Here is an 18,671-nt window from a genome sequence, read left to right as displayed (position 1 = left end):
TGTACAGGTATGTAGGTTAATTGGCATGTGTAAATTGTAATTTATCCCTAGTGTGTAGGATAGTACTAGTGGTTGGCACCCACTCAGGTGGTGAAGAGCATGTTTCCATGCTGCATCTCTAAACTCGTGAGCCAGTTGACATATAATCTTGAATTCTGAAAAGTCAGAAAGCAGACTATCGGAGTCCTAAATATAGCCAGTATTCTCACTTAGGTCAACCGATCTGGAATTGTGGTAATGTGTTAATCCAATCATCCAGTCAATGAATTAAAATTTAGGCATATAATTTACTTCGTTATTATGCAATAGAGCCCTCCAAACTACATTGAAGAAAATTCTTCAAATTGTCAACTGCATGAATGCAAGTCCAGTTAAGGAAAATCTCCTCTTGGAGGAATATCCGATATACAGATGTAGTTCATAAATGTATAATGCAACCAGACTGATAGCATAACACACCACAAATGAAAAAATACAAGATATGCTAACGTTTAAACAGCTCCCATCTCCCCTCACGCCAAATATTTCAGTGTATTTTGAATGCTGAGAATACAGAATTGTTCCTTACAAACTTGACTAATAACAAATGGACATCGTAAGTTTCAAATAAAACACTTGAAACGATCTTGGCAGTAAATTAGAAATAACCTTACGTGTAGTTTTTATTACCATCACAAAAGTTTAATTTGTGATTTGCAGCATTGAAAATAAAATAAAACTGATCCCAACTATACAATCAAAAATATTGCTTACTATCTAGTTTCACACGGAAATTTAAAATGTACATTATCCTGTCTAATGTCAGGTCTGTTGCAATGATTATTCATCATTCTTCATTATATAACATTTTCAAAATAAGGGTACTTGTTTACTTTGAGTAATTTATGTACTTAATATGCAAATACTCAGCCCTGAAGAACATTAGTTTACTTCTGATCCTAATTGTCAAGAGCATAACGTAAAACCGCCAATATCAATTCAAAAGAGTTTAAAAAAACACATACAAACACAAACCAAGTGCAGCAATTGTCAATTACAAGTTCCTCATTTACATTTATTGCAAACAAACTTTAAAAAAAGACTGGGTACATTGCACATAGTTTTTTGTTCCCCTCAGCAGCTTTATCCAATGAAGTGATTGATATATTTTATCATAAGTTATCAAGAGCATTAAATAAAGTGCTGAGAAAATATTTACATGATCTAGAACATTGATATTAATTAAACATATATATTAATTAGATACGAATTTAGCTAATGTTTATTTGTTCATGACATGAGATATGTTGATTGTATTCTTAAGAACTATATTCAAAATATTAAAACCAAAGACTTATGGAGGAAAGTTCTCTCTAATATAATTCAAGAAACTGTTGAAAATTAAATCCCATATACTGTTTGTCTACAATAGTGTTAGCATCCACTAATCTGACACAACCAATTAATGAAGCATTTTCAGGAATAGGGTACACAGAGGAAAGCCACAGTAATTTTTTAATTAATAAATGTCATTTAAAGTTAAAGTAACATTATCACCTTGTGGATGATTCCAATTAATTCAGTACGATTGCAATGGGCCATTTTGTGAGTCACAAAGTGTAAGAAAATAACTGCAGATGCTGGTACAAATCGAAGGTATTTATTCACAAAATGCTGGAGTAACTCAGCAGGTCAGGCAGCATCTCAGGAGAGAAGGAATGGGTGGCGATTCGGGTCGAGACCCTTCTTCAGACTGATGTCAAAGGAAGGATATAGGTGGAGACAGGAATATAGAGGGAGAATTGGGAAGGGGGAGGGGAAGAGAGGGACAGAGGAACTATCTAAAGTTGGAGAAGTCAATGTTCATACCGCTGGGCTGCAAGCTGCCCAAGCGAAATATGAGGTGCTGTTCACAATGTATTTTTGATCATTTTGATACTGCAGTCCAAATTGAAAATTGTCATAATAACAGTAACTTTTAGACAGCAAAATATCAATAAATTTCAGAAGTAGAATATACTATGAAAAGAACATGCATAATATTGGGTGCTTTATGCTGTGGACAGGGGATTAATTTCTACTCTGGTATATTCATAATAGGTGGGTCAACGTAGCCAGCTAAAGGATTTCTTATCTGCGAAAATTACTGCTATTTAAGGAACATTTTCTTGAAATCAATGGAATTGAATTTTCCATTGTAACAATAGTAATCATTTCTATATCATCATTTCAGTACAACAAAGGACAAAGTTCTTCCCTATAGTTTTTTTTTGCATTATTCCCTGCCACACTACTGTAAAGTAATTGCTGACACATGGAAACTGAAAATAACTTTGTGCCTGAAAAATATATTGCACTATCACCGTTCTGTCGATCATAGAATAAAGATATATGTTTGGGACAAAGACCCATCATTTATTTATTTGTCTCTGTACTCCACAATTTGGGATTTGCAATAGAAAAAAAATCGCATGTGGTTGAAGTGCACATTGTCAGATTTTATTAAAGGCCATTTTTATACATTTTGGTTTCACCATGTAGAAATTACAGCAGTGTCCCCCCATTTCAGGGTACCATAATGTTTGGGACACAGCAATGTCATGTAAATGAAAGTAGTCATGTTTAGTATTTTGTTGCATATCCTTTGCTTACAATGACTGTTTGAAGTCTGCGATTCATGGACATCACAAGTTGCTGGGTGTCTTCTCTGGTGATGCTCTGCCTGGTCTGTATTGCAACCATCTTTAGCTTATGCTTGTTTTGAGGGTTAGTCCCCTTCAGTTTTCTCTTCGGCCTATAAAAGGCATGCTCAATTGGGTTCAGATCGGGTGATTGACTTGGCCACTCAAGAATTTACAATTTTTTAGCTTTGAAAAACTCCTTTGTGCTTTGGCAGTATGTTTGGGATCATTGTCTTGCTGTAGAATGAACTGTCGGCCAATGAGTTTTGTTTGAACTTGAGCAGATAGGATGTGTCTAGACACTTCAGAATTCATTATGCTACTACCATCAGCAGTTGTATCATCAATGAAGATAAGTGAGCCAGTACCTTCAGCAGCCATGCATGCCCAGGCCACCACCATGTTTCACAGATGAGGTGGTATGCTTTGGATCTTGGCCAGATCCTTCTCTCCTCCATACTTTGCTCTTGCCATCACCCTGATACAAGTTAATCTTCGTCTCATCTGTCCACAAGACCTTTTTCCAGAACTGTGGTTGTTCTTTTAAGTACTGCTTGGCAAACTGTAACCTGGCCATCCTATTTTTGCGGCTAACCAGTGGTTTGCATCTTGCAGTGTGACCTCTGTATTTCTGTTCATGAAGTCTTCTGTGGACAGTGGTCATTGACAAATCCACACCTGATTCCTGAAGAGTGTTTCTAATCTGTCTGACAGGTGTTTGGGGATTTTTCTTTATTGTAGAGAGAATTCTTCTGTCATTAGCTATGGAGGTCTTCCTTGGTCTGCCAGTCTCTTTCAAGTCAAGTCAATTTTAGTTGTATAGCACATTTAAACACAACCCACGTTGACCAAAGTGCTGTTCCAAACAGTTGATTTTGGTAAGCCTAAGGTTTGGCTGATGTCTCTGACAGTTTTATTCTTGTTTCTCAGTCTCATAATGGCTTATTTAACTTTCATTGGCACAACTTTGGTCCTCATATTGATAAACATCAATAAAAGTTTCCAAAGGTGATGGAAAGACGAGGTGCTGAAAGCTCTCTAATACCTGCATTAAGGAGGCATTTAAACACACTTGAGCAATGACAGACGCCTGTGTAGCCATGTGTCCCATACATTATGGTGCCCTGAAATGTGGGGATTACTGCATGTATAAACACAGCAGTAATTTCTACTTGGTGAAACCAAAATGTATAAAAATACCCTTCAATAAAATCTGACAATGTGAACTTTAACCACATGTGATTTTTTTAATTACAAATCTCAAGTTATGGAGTACAGAGGCAAATAAATAAATGTCCCAAACATTATGGAGGTCACTGTACATAAACAAAAATTCCCTTGCTATTTGTTCAGTTTATGTTATGTTTATTATTTATGATTTGAAGTATGAATTTTCATGATCCATGTAGGTAGTGTTATATGCCTTGTTTAATTTTACATTGAATATAATTAAAACATTGAAAAAGTATGTGTTTACCCTCTAGCTTTTTCTCCTTCTGACCTTAAAGTGCTAATTTCTTGTTGAGGTATAGCATCATGTTAAGGGAGTGGGGCAGCACCTATCCATATCTCAACTAAGTGGCAATTTCTTAATTTACAAACATGGCTTATAAGTATTTACATGAATTCAATCATGAGGACCAAGATAGCTGGGTCCAATTCATCTTGAATCCTTTATATAATGATTCAGTGTCTAAATTCACTGAGCCATTCAGGGTCTGAAGAGAAAGCTTGATAGAGCAGCCATCAACATTTTATTCTATCCCTTGAAGATTTTGTGTTAAATAGTGTTAAATATAATCTTAGAGAGAGCCCACTGTCTTCGATGGTATACAGAAATACAGACATTAGGAATACTGAGTACCGACTGCACAGCTCCATAAAAACAGGTGGTTATACATAAGCAACAGGATTGTTACATCAAGAAATAACCTTAATATGTGTAAGAAAGGCTTTTTCTTACAAATAGAACAATGATCCACATAAACTTGCAGTGCTTATAGAATGATCAACTTCAACAGGATTATTTACGTAGGATTATTATTTGATGGAACAAAATATGAGACTATAAATATCAAACAAAGCAAGTGCAAATAAGATGGTAGGATTGTCAGCTGGTGAAACACACAAAAATCAGTGGTTTACTCATGTAGAGGTAAAAACCCCCAAAAATAATTACAAAAAATAATTGGGAGTGTTCAATCGTGAAATAAATTGATCTTCATTCATTTTAGTACTGTAGAGGTAGTTCAGTTCAGTTCAGTTTAATACAGTATGAGCACCTTTTTCATTTCAGAGTCATGATTTCTTCCAGTACTCAAAAATCACATCCTTCATGAGCAGATCAGTCCCATGGGAAAAGCATCTAATGTATTTTTGAAGATCAATGCCTAGCTGCAGCAGCATTGTGGTGCAAACGGTACACCTTTAATTAGGTCTGTTAATGGAAAATGCTCTGTGGTTAGTTCCATACACAAAGCAAGAATCCGACTATGAGGGGTAGAAAGTTGGTCACCAGCAGCCAAAAAGTAACCACCAAACCTGATGAGCTGGAGCATGGATCTGTAAGAGTTAATAGAAAATGAGCAAAATCTTAAAATCACAGCATTATTTTTTATTTCTATGTACAATAAAAAATATTTAGCTTTCCCCTCCAAGGTGATTCAAACATTTTAACTGTGACCCTACTGCATGCATGCTGCACCCCATTCAAATCCGTGAATGTTTTCAATTAAATGCTTCACTAATTTTCATTTCTTGCCCAACCTTCCTTAACTCTTAAAGCCAACTACACATCATCACTATAAAAATATATTTTTAAATATTTAACCTGAGAATCTGGAACATAAATTAATTGAAGATTTATGAATAATTTTCAGATTGCTTTTAACTGAGAAACTGCAAGTGTAATTCTTGTAATGCAAAACTGTTTCAGCTCAAAACTGTTTCAGCACTGCAAACAAGATCCCTGCTGCACCAAACACAAGCTATTTACAAATGTTCACATATCCTGGCTATGCAGCACGTTTTTTTAAAATTGAGCAATAAGACATCCCAACAATACTGAGATCACACTAGGTGGAAAAAACAAATATCAGGAAGATACCAATATACCTCAGATTGAAAATAGATTGCTTAAACTAAAGCTCCAGGATAATAATTTTTATTGGAGCCTGGAGAAAAAAAAATACAATTTTTCAATTCCATATAATTAGTTTCAAAACAAAACAATACCTTATTTAAAATTGTGCTAGTTTTAGTGCTTCGCTTTCTTAAAAATATCACTTAAATATCTATGAACAAAGATACTCTAATAATATGGGAGACCAGTGAGCATAAGTCTGAATAGTTTATTATTTTGATTCTAAAAAATATCTTTTAATAAAGCATCTTAATTTGGATTAAACAAATACTGCAAGAAAATAAATACATTACCTATAAAAATAGTCTTTGTGAAATTATTTAATGGTGGATCACGCTCAGGTGGACAAGCACTGCAGAAATCTAAACAAGATGGACATACCAAGCTTCCAGTGTATAGCCAGTCATTCATCTTTATATTAACAGATAGCACCTGCCCTATTTGACTGCATAAATAAGGTTTATCTGAAACCCAAACAATCAGTCCATTGGTTGAACAGGAAATCTGAAGGACAAATAGAAAGTATTTTACTTAGAATTTGGAGAATAAATTCATGTTCAGTTGTAAACCCATTGCATGTTTCCAAAATTTGCTTCTCCTTTTCAAAGCATACTTGCATACATCATTTCCACACAAAATGTTACTGATGATTAGGTCAAGGTCGAGTACACACAAAATGTAGACATTTAAAAGTCATATTTTGTAGACCTTCCAGCATGTGTGGGTACCTACTTAGAAATTCATAATTCTTTTCTTAATTTGAAAATTTTTGATGCAAATTTGCAGTGTTGAAATTCTATGGCAATTGCAAGATGAAGTGTTCCTTTTCTTGATCACTAAAGACAAAAATACTGAAGGTCAGGAAATGCTAACTTGGTGAATGGCTCTGAAAATGTTAAACATCAAATCTTGTGAAGCTCTCTTAATCATTGAATAATTTAACAGTTCCTTATCCTTTTTAATCTCTGCCTGTTCATAGATTTCTCATACTTCTGTCACAATTACTTTCCAAGTGGCAAAATAATTAATATTTGCAATTACAATATACGTTTTCAACATCTGCAGGTTCTTTATTTTAAAATTGTTTGACATTAATAAAAGCGTAATTGCTGCCAGCACTAACAAGATTCTGCCACCAGACACATAATTCTCATTTCAATACAGCATTCAAAAGGGATTGTCCCTTCCTGATTCCCTGGTCTGCTCTTCTGCCCCCACCTTAGGCATTTTCTCATACAACCACAGGAGATGCAAAACCTGTCTTTTCCCCTAATCTCTTCCCAACAGCCATTTCCTAAGCAGTCCTACAGGAAGATAATGTTTCAATTGTACTTCTTACAATCTATCATACTGCATATTATACACGATGTGGCCTCCTCTGCATTAGAGAAACCATAGATTGGGTGATCTCTTAGTGGACCACCTGCTCTCAGTCCACACGAGTTGCCCTGGGGTTCCGGCTACCTATCACTTCAATTCCACAATAAATTCCCTCTCTGACATCTATCTATGGCCTCCTGCACTGTTACAATGAGGCCCATCTCAAACTCAAGACCATTATCCCAGCAGTCTTTACAGGTAAGCCCATGAGCCTTCATCAGGCAAGTTATAGCTTTCAGGGCTGAATATTGAATTCTTCAACTTCAGGTTGACTTGCTCTTTCTGTCTGTTGCATCAGGACCAGCCATTTTGCCTGCCATTCTCTTTCTAGCATTTTTATGGTCTGCTCTAATGGTGACATTCTAGTAGGCCAGACTATACCACTTTATACTGACGTTACAACATTAGCACCACATTGCACAAAGACTGCTCCTTTATGGCCACAATATTTTCACCCCATCAGAAAAGTTTCCTTTGCTTAAGTCAATGCACCTCTCTCACCTTCAAAGGTCCCAAAACTGAAAGTGTTAACTGTTTCTCGTTCCACAAATCCACCTGACAGGCTGAGTTTTTGTAGTATTTTGTTTTTGTTTCAGATTCTCAGCGTCCGCAGATTTTTTGATTTTCATCAAACTGAGAGCCATTTTACTCTAAACAAGATTGCGATAAATTATTTGATATTTTGTAGTATCTTCAGTTTATATTACTCTGGCATTACGTTTATTAATTTAATAACCACTGCAGACTTCTATTTTCTTTTGAAGGCTGTTTCATTATTGAAGGAAAATTTTACAAATATACATGTTGGACATTTTCATTTAAATCATATTACAATAATGTACTCTAGGATTATCTATTAAGACTGACATGTGGATACCCCAACTCACCCGATAGCACCCACTACCCCAGTCTGGAAAGCTTGGAATCTTGCTGCACTGTTGCATACCAAATTGAGATTTCTGACTTAGGCAGACAGATTCGGCTCCATATTCTTCTGCTCCATAGTTACGAGAAGGCTCTGAAATGCATTCAGATTGTTATTTTTACTGAAAACAAAATATTGAAAATGCTGGAAATCCTAAATTTAAAAAAAACAAAAGCTAGAAAAACACACCAGTTTAGGCAGTGCCTACAGAAAGAGAACAAGTTAACTATTTCATATAATGACCCTTCAGAAGTGTCGACTGGTTTTGTTCTTAAAAGATGCTACCTGACCTGCTGAATGTTTCCACCAGCATTGCTTTACATTTAATATTTATATCTGCCACTTAATTCATTTATAAAATGACTTCATACAAATCTGCAATTCAGAAAAAGCATGTTATATCACAGCCACTTACTGGTCGAGTAACTATTAGGTACACCAGGAGACACTCGACCAATCAAAAGGATACACAGAAATAAAACCAACCTCCAACTTCTTTTGATATGGCACTTCTAATGTTATTACTAGAACCAGGATTTTGCCATAAATGCCATAATTGCCTTTTTACGCCTTTTTTTAAAATGATTTCAGCAAGATAATGCCCTTTTCACGATCGAGTGCCTAAATCAGCCTTGATTTTGCCGTGTTAACGTAACTTACAAGAAAATTTCCACCACCAGGGGCGCCACCATCGGTCATTCATTCGTGGGTAGTGGACGAGGCCCCAGTCTTTTGCAGTCAGGCTGTAAGTGGGTGTTAAGTGGTGATTGGAGAGGGGTGGGTGGGGAAGAGTCCAGTCTTTTCAAACTGGAGTCAGGCTGTGAGTAGGTGTGGTGTTGGTTGGGGAAGGGGGGAAGGGGTACCAGGGTTAAGTTTCTGGTTATCAAATCTGCAGTAGACAATAGACAATAGGTGCAGGAGTAGGCCATTCGGCCCTTTGAGCCAGCACCGCCATTCAATGTGATCATGGCTGATCATTCTCAATCAGTACCCCGTTCCTGCCTTCTCCCCACACCCCTTGACTCCGCTATCCTTAAGAGCTCTATCTAGCTCTCTCTTGAAAGCCTTCAGAGAACTGGCCTCCTCTGCCTTCTGAGGCAGAGAATTCTGAAGATTTACAACTCGTTCAGGTTGTTGGTCAGCTGGCGATTGTTCAAGGAGCGGGGAGGGGTTCCTCTTGTAGCTTGTGATTTCTTGCAAGCCCTTCCAAACTGAATAAGAGTCATTAGATGAGAACTTGCTCCTGAACTTCTCAGAGTACCTTTCTTTGGCAGCACTGATTCCTCTTCTCAGCTTGTACTTCGCCTGCCTCTATAGGTCTGCATCCCAGCTCCTGTAGGATCTACCCCTGCAAGCGTCAAAATGCCTAAAGTCAAGACAACGCCTTGTCAAAAACTGAACAATTTGGTGAGGGTGTACCAGAGTGATACAGACAACTGTGTGCTGTTTTGCAAAGCATGTGAGAAAGCAGCAAACCATGAGAAGAAATATTTAGTCTCCCAGCATGTACAGACAGCTAAACACAAGTCGGCGGCAGAGAAACTGAAGGTGGGAAATACGCAAGCTTGTCTCCTCACTACATTTACTGCTGGCTCCAGTCGCAAATCTGAGTTTTCGAGTGATCTTTACAAGGCATTCATTGATGCTGGAATTCTACTGTGGAAATTGTTGTGTTTACAAGGACTTTGGGCTGACCATCAGCCTGAAGAAGACAAACGTCCTGGGACAGGATACAGAGAATTACGACAATCCATCGACAATTACGAACTCGATGCCGTCCATCAGTTCGCGTATCTCGGCTCCACCATCACCGACAACCTCTCCTTGGACACAGAGATTGACAAGAGGATCGGGAAGGCAGCTACAACTCTCGCTCGTCTCACAACTCAAGTGTGGACCAATCCAAAGCTGACAGTGAAGACAAAGATAGCAGTCTACAACGCCCGTGTGACATGGACTACATATGTCAGACTGGAGAGAAGACTCAACACATTCTTTTTGTGCACAACCCGCAGGCATTGCCACTTTCATTTCACTGCACATCGAGTATGTGTATGTGACAAATAAATTTGACTTGACTTGACCTTAGAAGCATCCACCGTATCCTGGGTATATCCTGACAAGACAGAGTGTCCAACGCCGAGATTCTGTCTCACGCTGGCCTTCCGACTATGTACACTCTACTCAGGCAGTGCATGCTGCAGTGGCTGGGCCATGTCCACCGCATGGAGGATGGCTGTATTCCAAAAGCCATCCTCTATGGAGAGTTAACATCTGGGAGGAGAACCATCGGCTGCCCCCAGCTACGTTACAAGGATGTCTGCAAGAGAGATTTGAAGGTGCTCGGCATCGATGTGGAGTCCTGGGAGAGCCTTGCGGCTGACCGTACGAGATGGAGAGGTACCCTGAACCAACATCTCAAAACAGGGGAAGAGAAACTGATGAACGTAGCGGCAGACAAGCGGGCACGCAGAAAGGAGCGTTTGTTATTATGAGCTCGGTCCATTAGTTCTAGAATTTGATTCCCTTGATATTCAGAAATCAATCGATCTTTGTTTTGAATGAATTCAATAATTCAGCCGTCAAAGAATTCCAAAGATATGCACATTTCTCCTCATCTCAGTCCTAAACAGGGGTCAAGGAAAGAGTGTTCACGTCGCGGCCCTGTTTCCACCAATCTTTCCACCACTACACACAAGAAGCGCAAGACGCCATTGTATGCAGATGCCGAGAAGTGTGTTCAGCTCTGGCTGAACAATTTCTAATCTTGTGATGTAGACTCAATAAGAAGTCCTAAACAGCATATCCTTTATTCTGACAAATATATCCTTTTTGAGGCAAGACCAAACTGTAAACATTCTCAATGTCCTTCTGCTCTATACAATTGCAGAAAGCCATTTTTGGTCAGTATTGGATGGATTAAAAACAAAATAAACTTTCATGAAAAGTATGATTGAACAAGAATCGAATTTGAACCATTCTGAATCTATCAAAGGGCCAAAGTAGTGTTCCTAATGTATAGATGCATGATTTTGTTTATTTTAGCGAAATCTTTTGTACCATTTGTGCACTATTAATAAAAAGACTTTGCAGTACCACAACCAATCATTGCAAACATTAGACATTTTATAATATGAAAATAACGCTGCTTCAATGGATCGATGATGGATAAATTCTAATAACTCACCTGGCTGATTTTGAGAAATCCTACAATCAGAACCACGTTGGAATTCTCCATTTATGTACCAACTGAACTCTTGGCTAAAAGGGCAGTAATCAGCTATCTCCACTGATCCACCATAGTACTGCAACTCTTCTTCTGGGACACCATCAAGATAGTCAAAATACTACAAAAAGTAAATATATATCTTTAGGGGAAAACATCACCATTTGTTTTCATGATGAAACAAAAGAGTGTATAAGTGTAAAGCAATGTAGCTTATATAAAAGGTGAAATACTACAGACAAAATACAATTACAAAACTGCAGGTCTGAAAAGCTGAAGAACAGAAAATACTCAGCAGATTAGGCAGCATCTGCAGAAAGAGAAACAGTAAATATTTCAGATTAGACTCTTTGCCAGCCAGAAACAGGAACGATTAAAAAAAAAAGGTAGTTGCAGGTGAACCAGATAGCATCAGATTTATTGTTTCTGTCAGAACTGTAATATTCCTCAGACATTCTAACGAAAGGTTAGCAAAGAACAAGGAGTAAGTATGTGAAAAGATGGACATGGCAGAAAAATGAGATGATCTTGCTATCTAAAGGAATTGTGTAATTGACAAGAAAAGTCAGACGGTGTCAATGAGCTGCAAATAACAACAGCATATTTGTTACTCGGACCATTGCCTGAAGAAATGTAACAGTGATTATGATCCTACATTGCTAGACTCACTTGCCGAGTCCAAAAGTTGAGGTATAATAGTATGTCACATTGCTCTTGGAGGAGAGAAAAAAGGTTTGTTCATCGGAAAAAGTATTGATGGACGAAAATTACAATATAGGTCAATATTCTGTTGTGAATATTGCAAATGCAACTAACTCGAGAAAGAATATATTTAAAAATCAGGATTAAAGTGGACAGATTTCTCCTGGATAGAGCTGAGCTGCTTGGGCGTATAAGCAAAAGGAATATTTTATCACAGTGCTGACAGGCCCACTTATTACTTGTCAACCCACTGGTTGTTCTTGACAATGCAAATATATAGCTGGTCCAAATAGGTTTCTGGTCAATAAAGATGTTTGTTTATTTAACCAGGATGTTTAAGAGAATTATTAGGTTCATTCTTCATAAATTACACTTGTTTCACAGGGATATTTCCTATTTATTAACTTAAGCTCCAGACAGCTTCATTATATGGGGAACTGAGTATCGAATTTTCAGTGAATAGCAAACTCTGACTATATCAAGAAAAACCATAGATTTAATTTAACATATTAAGTTTCATGATTTAGTGACATTACAAGGCACTTTTCAGTTAAGCATTTTTGAAGTGAGACAATTTTGCAATGAAGTAGAAAAATGTAGACAAATTGTGCAAAAGTACCTTCAATAAATATTGTAACATTACTTATTTAAATACTAACTAGTTAATCTGTACATAGTGGAAAACAAATTAAATTGCACATGTTGAATGTTAGATGAAGGGGTACTGTTCAGATCACCAGGAATAAAATGTTCTGTTCTGCTTTGAAAGAGTGCCTTAAGCTCACTTGAGAGCAAACATCAGCTTAATGTCTCAACCAAAGATTTGCTGCTCAAAATTCGTAGCACTCTCTCAGTACTGCATTGAAATATCAATGTGTCCTTAACATGCACAGTACTGTGCTAGTCTTTGGAATGGAAAGGACGTCAGCAAACAGGAAAAGGTGTAAAAAAGACAGAAGTATGTCATTGGGTCTTGAGGGTTTGAGCTATAAGGAGAGGCTGGATCAGCCGGGATTTTTATAACCTGGTGCCTAGGATTTGGAGGGGCATAGATAAAGTATAAAGGCACAGTTTTTTCCCCAGGGTAGGAGAGTCTAAAATTAGAGGGCATAGGGTTAAGTTGAGAGGGGAAAGATTTAATAGGAACCCGAGGGATAACTTTTTCACATGGAAGGTGGTGTGCGTATGGAATGCGCTGCCAAAGGAAGTGGTAGAGACTGGTATAATTATGACATTTAAAAGGCAATTGAACAGGTACATGAAAAGGAAAGTTTGGAGGGATGCGGGCTAGGTGGGACTAGCTTGGTTAGGCGACTAGATCAGATTGGGTGAGTTGTGGTGGCTAGTTTCCATATTCTAGAGCCTTATGAGTGGGACTTCTACACATAGCTTTCTTACTTAAGAAGTTTAGCATGCTACCAAGTGAGTGGCTGTTGATAGATTCTGATGAGGTAGATGCAAATCTTGTAGGAGAACACCACACCATGCGGGACTCCTACAACGTCTGAGTGTTTGGATAACTTTTCTCCAATATCTATAACCATTTTCCCTTGTACAATGTAGGATTCCCATGTTTTCCCATGTTGCTAATGACCACTTTTGCTTGGGTCTTTGATTAAATACCCACTGGATACGAATGGCAAACATACTCGCGCAGTATCCAAACTACCTGGATAACAACATGGCTGGTTCTGGCTCCTGCTTCTGCACTGCAGTCAAGATTTTTTAAGGTGAGAGGGGAAAGATTTAAAAGGGATCTGAAGGGAAACTATGAAACCCATGTTTAGTACTACTTCACATTCCCATGTATTCTAATTAACAGACATTGAGAAAAGAGGAAACTTTTCTAATTATATGATAGGTCGTGAAAGAAATGTCAATCAAACTAGTTCAGCTGTGATTAATGGAAGCAGCTTTGAGAGTCTAATAATCTTTACATTAAAGAACCCCACCATAACTTAAATATACCCTACAAATATTTCAAGATGGAAAAATAAATCAAAAAGTATAATGATTTTGAATTTATAACCTACACATACAAAAATAAAAATACAAACTCATGATCAGAACAACTATGGAGTGAATTTCAGATACAGAAACAGGATAAGCAATCTGTACAGCAACAGCGTACTAATAATCTTTAAAGGATGCTGAAATGGTGCAAGATGAGAATTGATTCATAATACCTGATATTCTTTTGGCACAGGATCTGGGTACTTTTCTAAGTTACATACTGCCACAGCCTTCTGGTCTTGACGGCACATCAACCTTAACGGCGATGTTCTCAGCGTGTCACAATATGGAGTTCTGTTCTTATTCCTGAATCGTAAAATATTAACAATGGCATGTTGTGTAGGAAAATAACTACAGATGCTGGTACAAATCGAAGGTATCACAAAAAGCTGGAGTAACTAAGCGGGTCAGGCAGCATCTCAGGAGAGAAGGAATGGGTGACGTTTTGGGTCGAGACCCTTCTTCAGTCTGAAGAGGGGTCTCGACCCGAAACGTCACCCATTCCAAGACCTCCCAACATTTGATTTTACAAATTCAGAATTTTGATGTCCAAAATTCAGAATTTTACATCAAAATTCATAATATGGCGAGCAATGCAACTTATCCGCCAAATGCGCGTATGCATTGCGCTACTTTTACATGTGAAAAAGGACTATTATTTCCAACAGTCTGTAGTTCTTGGACTACATGTACAATGTCAGGCCTATCATGAGTATATTCTACTATTATAGAAAGGTTATTGAACAGAAATACTTTTTACAACAAACAAAAAATTGTTTTGTTTTATTTTTTCTATTTTGCTTTTTCCTTACACATCCCAATTCTCTTGGTATTGAATAAAAGAACAATGGCCATAAAATGTATGACTAAGTTATGAAGAAAGAGTTTCATTTAAATAACTGCACATGCCTAATTTAATTGAAGACTTGCTTGCTCCAGTGGTCTTCAACAGCAAATCACAACAGTCCTTGTCCCCCCCAACCCTACTCCCCCAATCTCCTCTCCCCACATCCCCCCCCCCCTACTCCCCCCACACCCCCTACTCCCCCCACCCACCCTCATTCTCCCCACCCACCTTCCTTCTCCACACCTCCACCTTTCCCCCCAAATCCACTCCTCCACCCCTCCTCCCCCCACCCCTCCCCCTACTTCCCCCACCCCTTTCCCCCCCAAATCCACTCCCCCACCCCTCCTTCCCCCAAATCCACTCCCCCACCCCACCTCCCCCACTCCCCTCCCTCCCCATCCGACCTCCACTCCACTCCACTGCCCACCTCCCCTGCACCCCAACCCCCCCCCCTCCTCATCCCCTCTCAACATCAGTGGGCCTCACGCTCCGCAGCGAGGCCGGGCCAGTGGCGAGGCGATGCAAGGCAAGACCCGGCCAGCGACAATGCGAGGCGAGTGGTGAGGTGAGGCCGGGCCAGGGACAAGGCGAGGCCGGGCGAGCGGCGAGGTGTGGCGAGGCTAGCAGCGAGGCTGGGCCATTGGCGGGGCGAGTACAGCGGCGAGGCCGGGCGAGTACAGCGGCGAGGCCGGGCGGGCGAGACGAGTGTTTTGCGGAAAAATGTGAAGCGAAATCAGAATGGCGGAAATGAAATAAGAAAGCGGAAACTTTCCGACAAATTCGGAAGGGTTGGGAGGTCTGCATTCCTTCTCTCCTGAGCTGCTGCCTGACCCGCTGAGTTACTCCAGCTTTTTGTGATACTAACAATGGCATGTTGGTCATGTATAAACACTTTATATGTCAATATTTAAATTATTTCAGGAACGGAAATAATTTTTCTAAAAATGATTTTTAGGCTTTTGAATTACATCACCCTCTCTCTTTTTCTGGTTGTAGTTTAAACATTTTCAAAAGATCTAATAAGGAGAAAACTTGGATAGTTGAAAATACTGCAAAATTGCATGGCAAATGTTAATGTAAACACAAAAAGTTTTATTAAACAAAAATAGATAAGCTAAAATGTAATAAACAATGTACAAGGAACAAAAATGTTTGAGATTGGAAATCATCATTCTTATAGGTTGTAAGCATTTAACTTGCTGAAAGCCTCAAGTTTAAATCTTGTAAAGTATTGTTTAAACTGGGCAAGAGGAGGTTACAGATTAAGCAGTAGTGGTGTTGTAATTTACCCAAATTGTAATAATATAATACTATTAATGATACTACTGTAATAATACTCTTGTATGTACAAGGGATCCTGTTATGTGCAAAACAAAGTACTCACCCTTTCTGCTGTTGGTCAATCCAGAATTTGCAGCTATTCATTACAAAATCACAGCCCATCCCTTCACCCCATTCCAATCTCTCTGCCTTGCTATAATTGGCTCGATACCATCTGATCGATTAGAGAAGAGGATAGGAGAAAAAAAACACATATCTGCAATAATTTTAATATTGAAGAATCTGGTCACAATGCTGTACCATGTAAGAATAATGTCGATTTAAAATGGTGAAACTCACTAAAACAGGTCAGCCAGTGTCTAGAGAGATCATTGTTGCCGTCACTCAATGATTTTGTTTGTAATAATATACTTTAGAGCATAGACAAAAGTTAATTTGAAAAATATAGAGAGAACCTCTACATGTGTACAGGAGAGAGCATATTGACTGTTTGCATCATGGCCTGGTTCGGCAACTTGAATGCCCAGGAGTGAAGAAGACTGCAATAAGTGGTGAACATTGCCCAGCTTATCACAGATACTGACCTCCTCACCATCGAAGGGATTTACAGGAGTCGCTGCCTCAAAAAGGCAGCCAGCATCATCAGAGACCCAAATCACCCTGGCCACACATTAATTTCATACCTGCCATCGGGAAGATATAGGAGCCTGAAAATTATAACTTCCAGGTTCAGGAACAGCTTCTTCCTTACAGCCATCAGGCTATTAAACATTACAACCTCCAAATAGGCTGTGAATTACATAGACTTGGGGGCATTAGTTTTGTTTTTTTGCACTATCATTGTTTGTTTTTATGAATGTATACTGAACTTTTTTGTTTTGTTATTAGAGTACAATATTTACTTTCTGTGGTGTTGCTGCAAATAAGAATTTCATTGCACTGTCGGGGACATATGACAATAAAATACTATTGACTGTTGACTCAAAGCATGACTACATATTAATACATGCCAACTGACATAAACACATAAATGTTATTTGTAGATTGAGATACAGCACAGAAACAGGTCATTAGGCCCAACTTGTCCATGCCCACCACTGAGATAATGGATGTTCCCCCACCCATTTGTCTCTCTTATCCCTCTACAAGTATGACAATTTCAAATGTAGCTCAATCCTTGCAACATTAAAAAAAACACATTGCTATCAGTAGTCCAAGGCATTCTAACCATATTCATGGTAAATGCAGCATTTCTTTTTAACAAGTGTGGAGGTCATCAAGATATTCACTAAAAGATTCAAGACAATAGACAATAGGTGCAGGAGTAGGCCATTCGGCCCTTCGAGCCAGCACCGCCATTCAATGTGATCATGGCAGATCATTCTCAATCAGTACCCCGTTCCTGCTTTCTCCCCATACCCCCTGACTCCGCTATCCTTAAGAGCTCTATCTAGCTCTCTCTTGAATGTATTCAGAGAATTGGCCTCCACTGCCCTCTGAGGCAGAGAATTCCACAGATTCACAACTCTCTGACTGAAAATGTTTTTCCTCATCTCTGTTCTAAATGGCCTACCCCTTATTCTTAAACTGTGGCCCCTGGTTCTGGACTCCCCCAACATTGGGAACATGTTTCCTGCCTCTAATGTGTCCAACCCCTTAATAATCTTATACGTTTCGATAAGATCCCCTCTCATCCTTCTAAATTCCAGTGTATACAAGCTTAGTCGCTCCAGTCTTTCAACATATGACAGTCCCGCCATTCCGGGAATTAACCTAGTAAACCTACGCTGCATGCCCTCAATAGCAAGAATATCCTTCCTCAAATTTGGAGACCAGAACTGCACACAGTACTCCAGGTGCGGTCTCACTACGGCCCTGTACAACTGCAGAAGGACCTCTTTGCTCCTATACTCAACTCCTCTTGTTATGAAGGCCAACATTCTATTGGCTTTCTTCACTGCCTGCTGTACCTGCATGCTTCCTTTCAGTGACTGATGCACTAGGACACCCAGATCACGTTGTACGTCCCCTTTTCCTAACTTGACACCATTCAGATAATAATCTGCCTTCCTATTCTTACTATTCAATAGACAATAGACAATAGACAATAGGTGCAGGAGTAGGCCATTCAGCCCTTCGAGCCAGCACCGCCATTCAATGCGATCATGGCTGATCACTCTCAATCAGTACCCCGTTCCTGCCTTCTCCCCATACCCCCTCACTCCGCTATCCTTAAGAGCTCTATCCAGCTCTCTCTTGAAAGCATCCAACGAACTGGCCTCCACTGCCCTCTGAGGCAGAGAATTCCACACCTTCACCACTCTCTGACTGAAAAAGTTCTTCCTCATCTCCGTTCTAAATGGCCTACCCCTTATTCTCAAACTGTGGCCCCTTGTTCTGGACTCCCCCAACATTGGGAACATGTTATCTGCCTCTAATGTGTCCAATCCCCTAATTATCTTATATGTTTCAATAAGATCCCCCCTCATCCTTCT

The 18,671-nt window shown here is 39.0% G+C and overlaps 1 protein-coding gene across 3 annotated transcripts in view; it reads right to left on the bottom strand.

The window, feature by feature from the left end:
• Positions 1–633: 633 nt before the first annotated feature.
• Positions 634–18,671, bottom strand: part of lmln (leishmanolysin-like (metallopeptidase M8 family)) — a 45,027-nt gene continuing 26,989 nt past the window's right edge. The window contains exons 12-17 of one of the 3 annotated variants that reach the window (XM_078403479.1): positions 16,280–16,390; positions 14,222–14,354; positions 11,295–11,454; positions 8,070–8,200; positions 6,096–6,306; positions 634–5,222 (exon numbers count right to left, since the gene is read on the bottom strand). In XM_078403479.1, coding sequence (XP_078259605.1) covers positions 5,122–5,222; positions 6,096–6,306; positions 8,070–8,200; positions 11,295–11,454; positions 14,222–14,354; positions 16,280–16,390 — 847 coding nt within the window. In that variant the 3' untranslated portion in view covers positions 634–5,121. Of the gene's footprint in view, positions 5,223–6,095; positions 6,307–6,534; positions 6,639–8,069; positions 8,201–11,294; positions 11,455–14,221; positions 14,355–16,279; positions 16,391–18,671 lie in introns of those variants that run through there. The other 2 variants (XR_013547541.1, XM_078403480.1) reach the window with 2 other exon arrangements.

The sequence above is a fragment of the Rhinoraja longicauda genome, chromosome 8 (assembly GCF_053455715.1).
Source record: "Rhinoraja longicauda isolate Sanriku21f chromosome 8, sRhiLon1.1, whole genome shotgun sequence".
Classification (NCBI taxonomy): Eukaryota; Metazoa; Chordata; class Chondrichthyes; order Rajiformes; family Arhynchobatidae; genus Rhinoraja; species Rhinoraja longicauda.
Note: the sequence above shows the minus strand (reverse complement) of the source record. Positions and strands in the feature narration are given on the sequence as shown.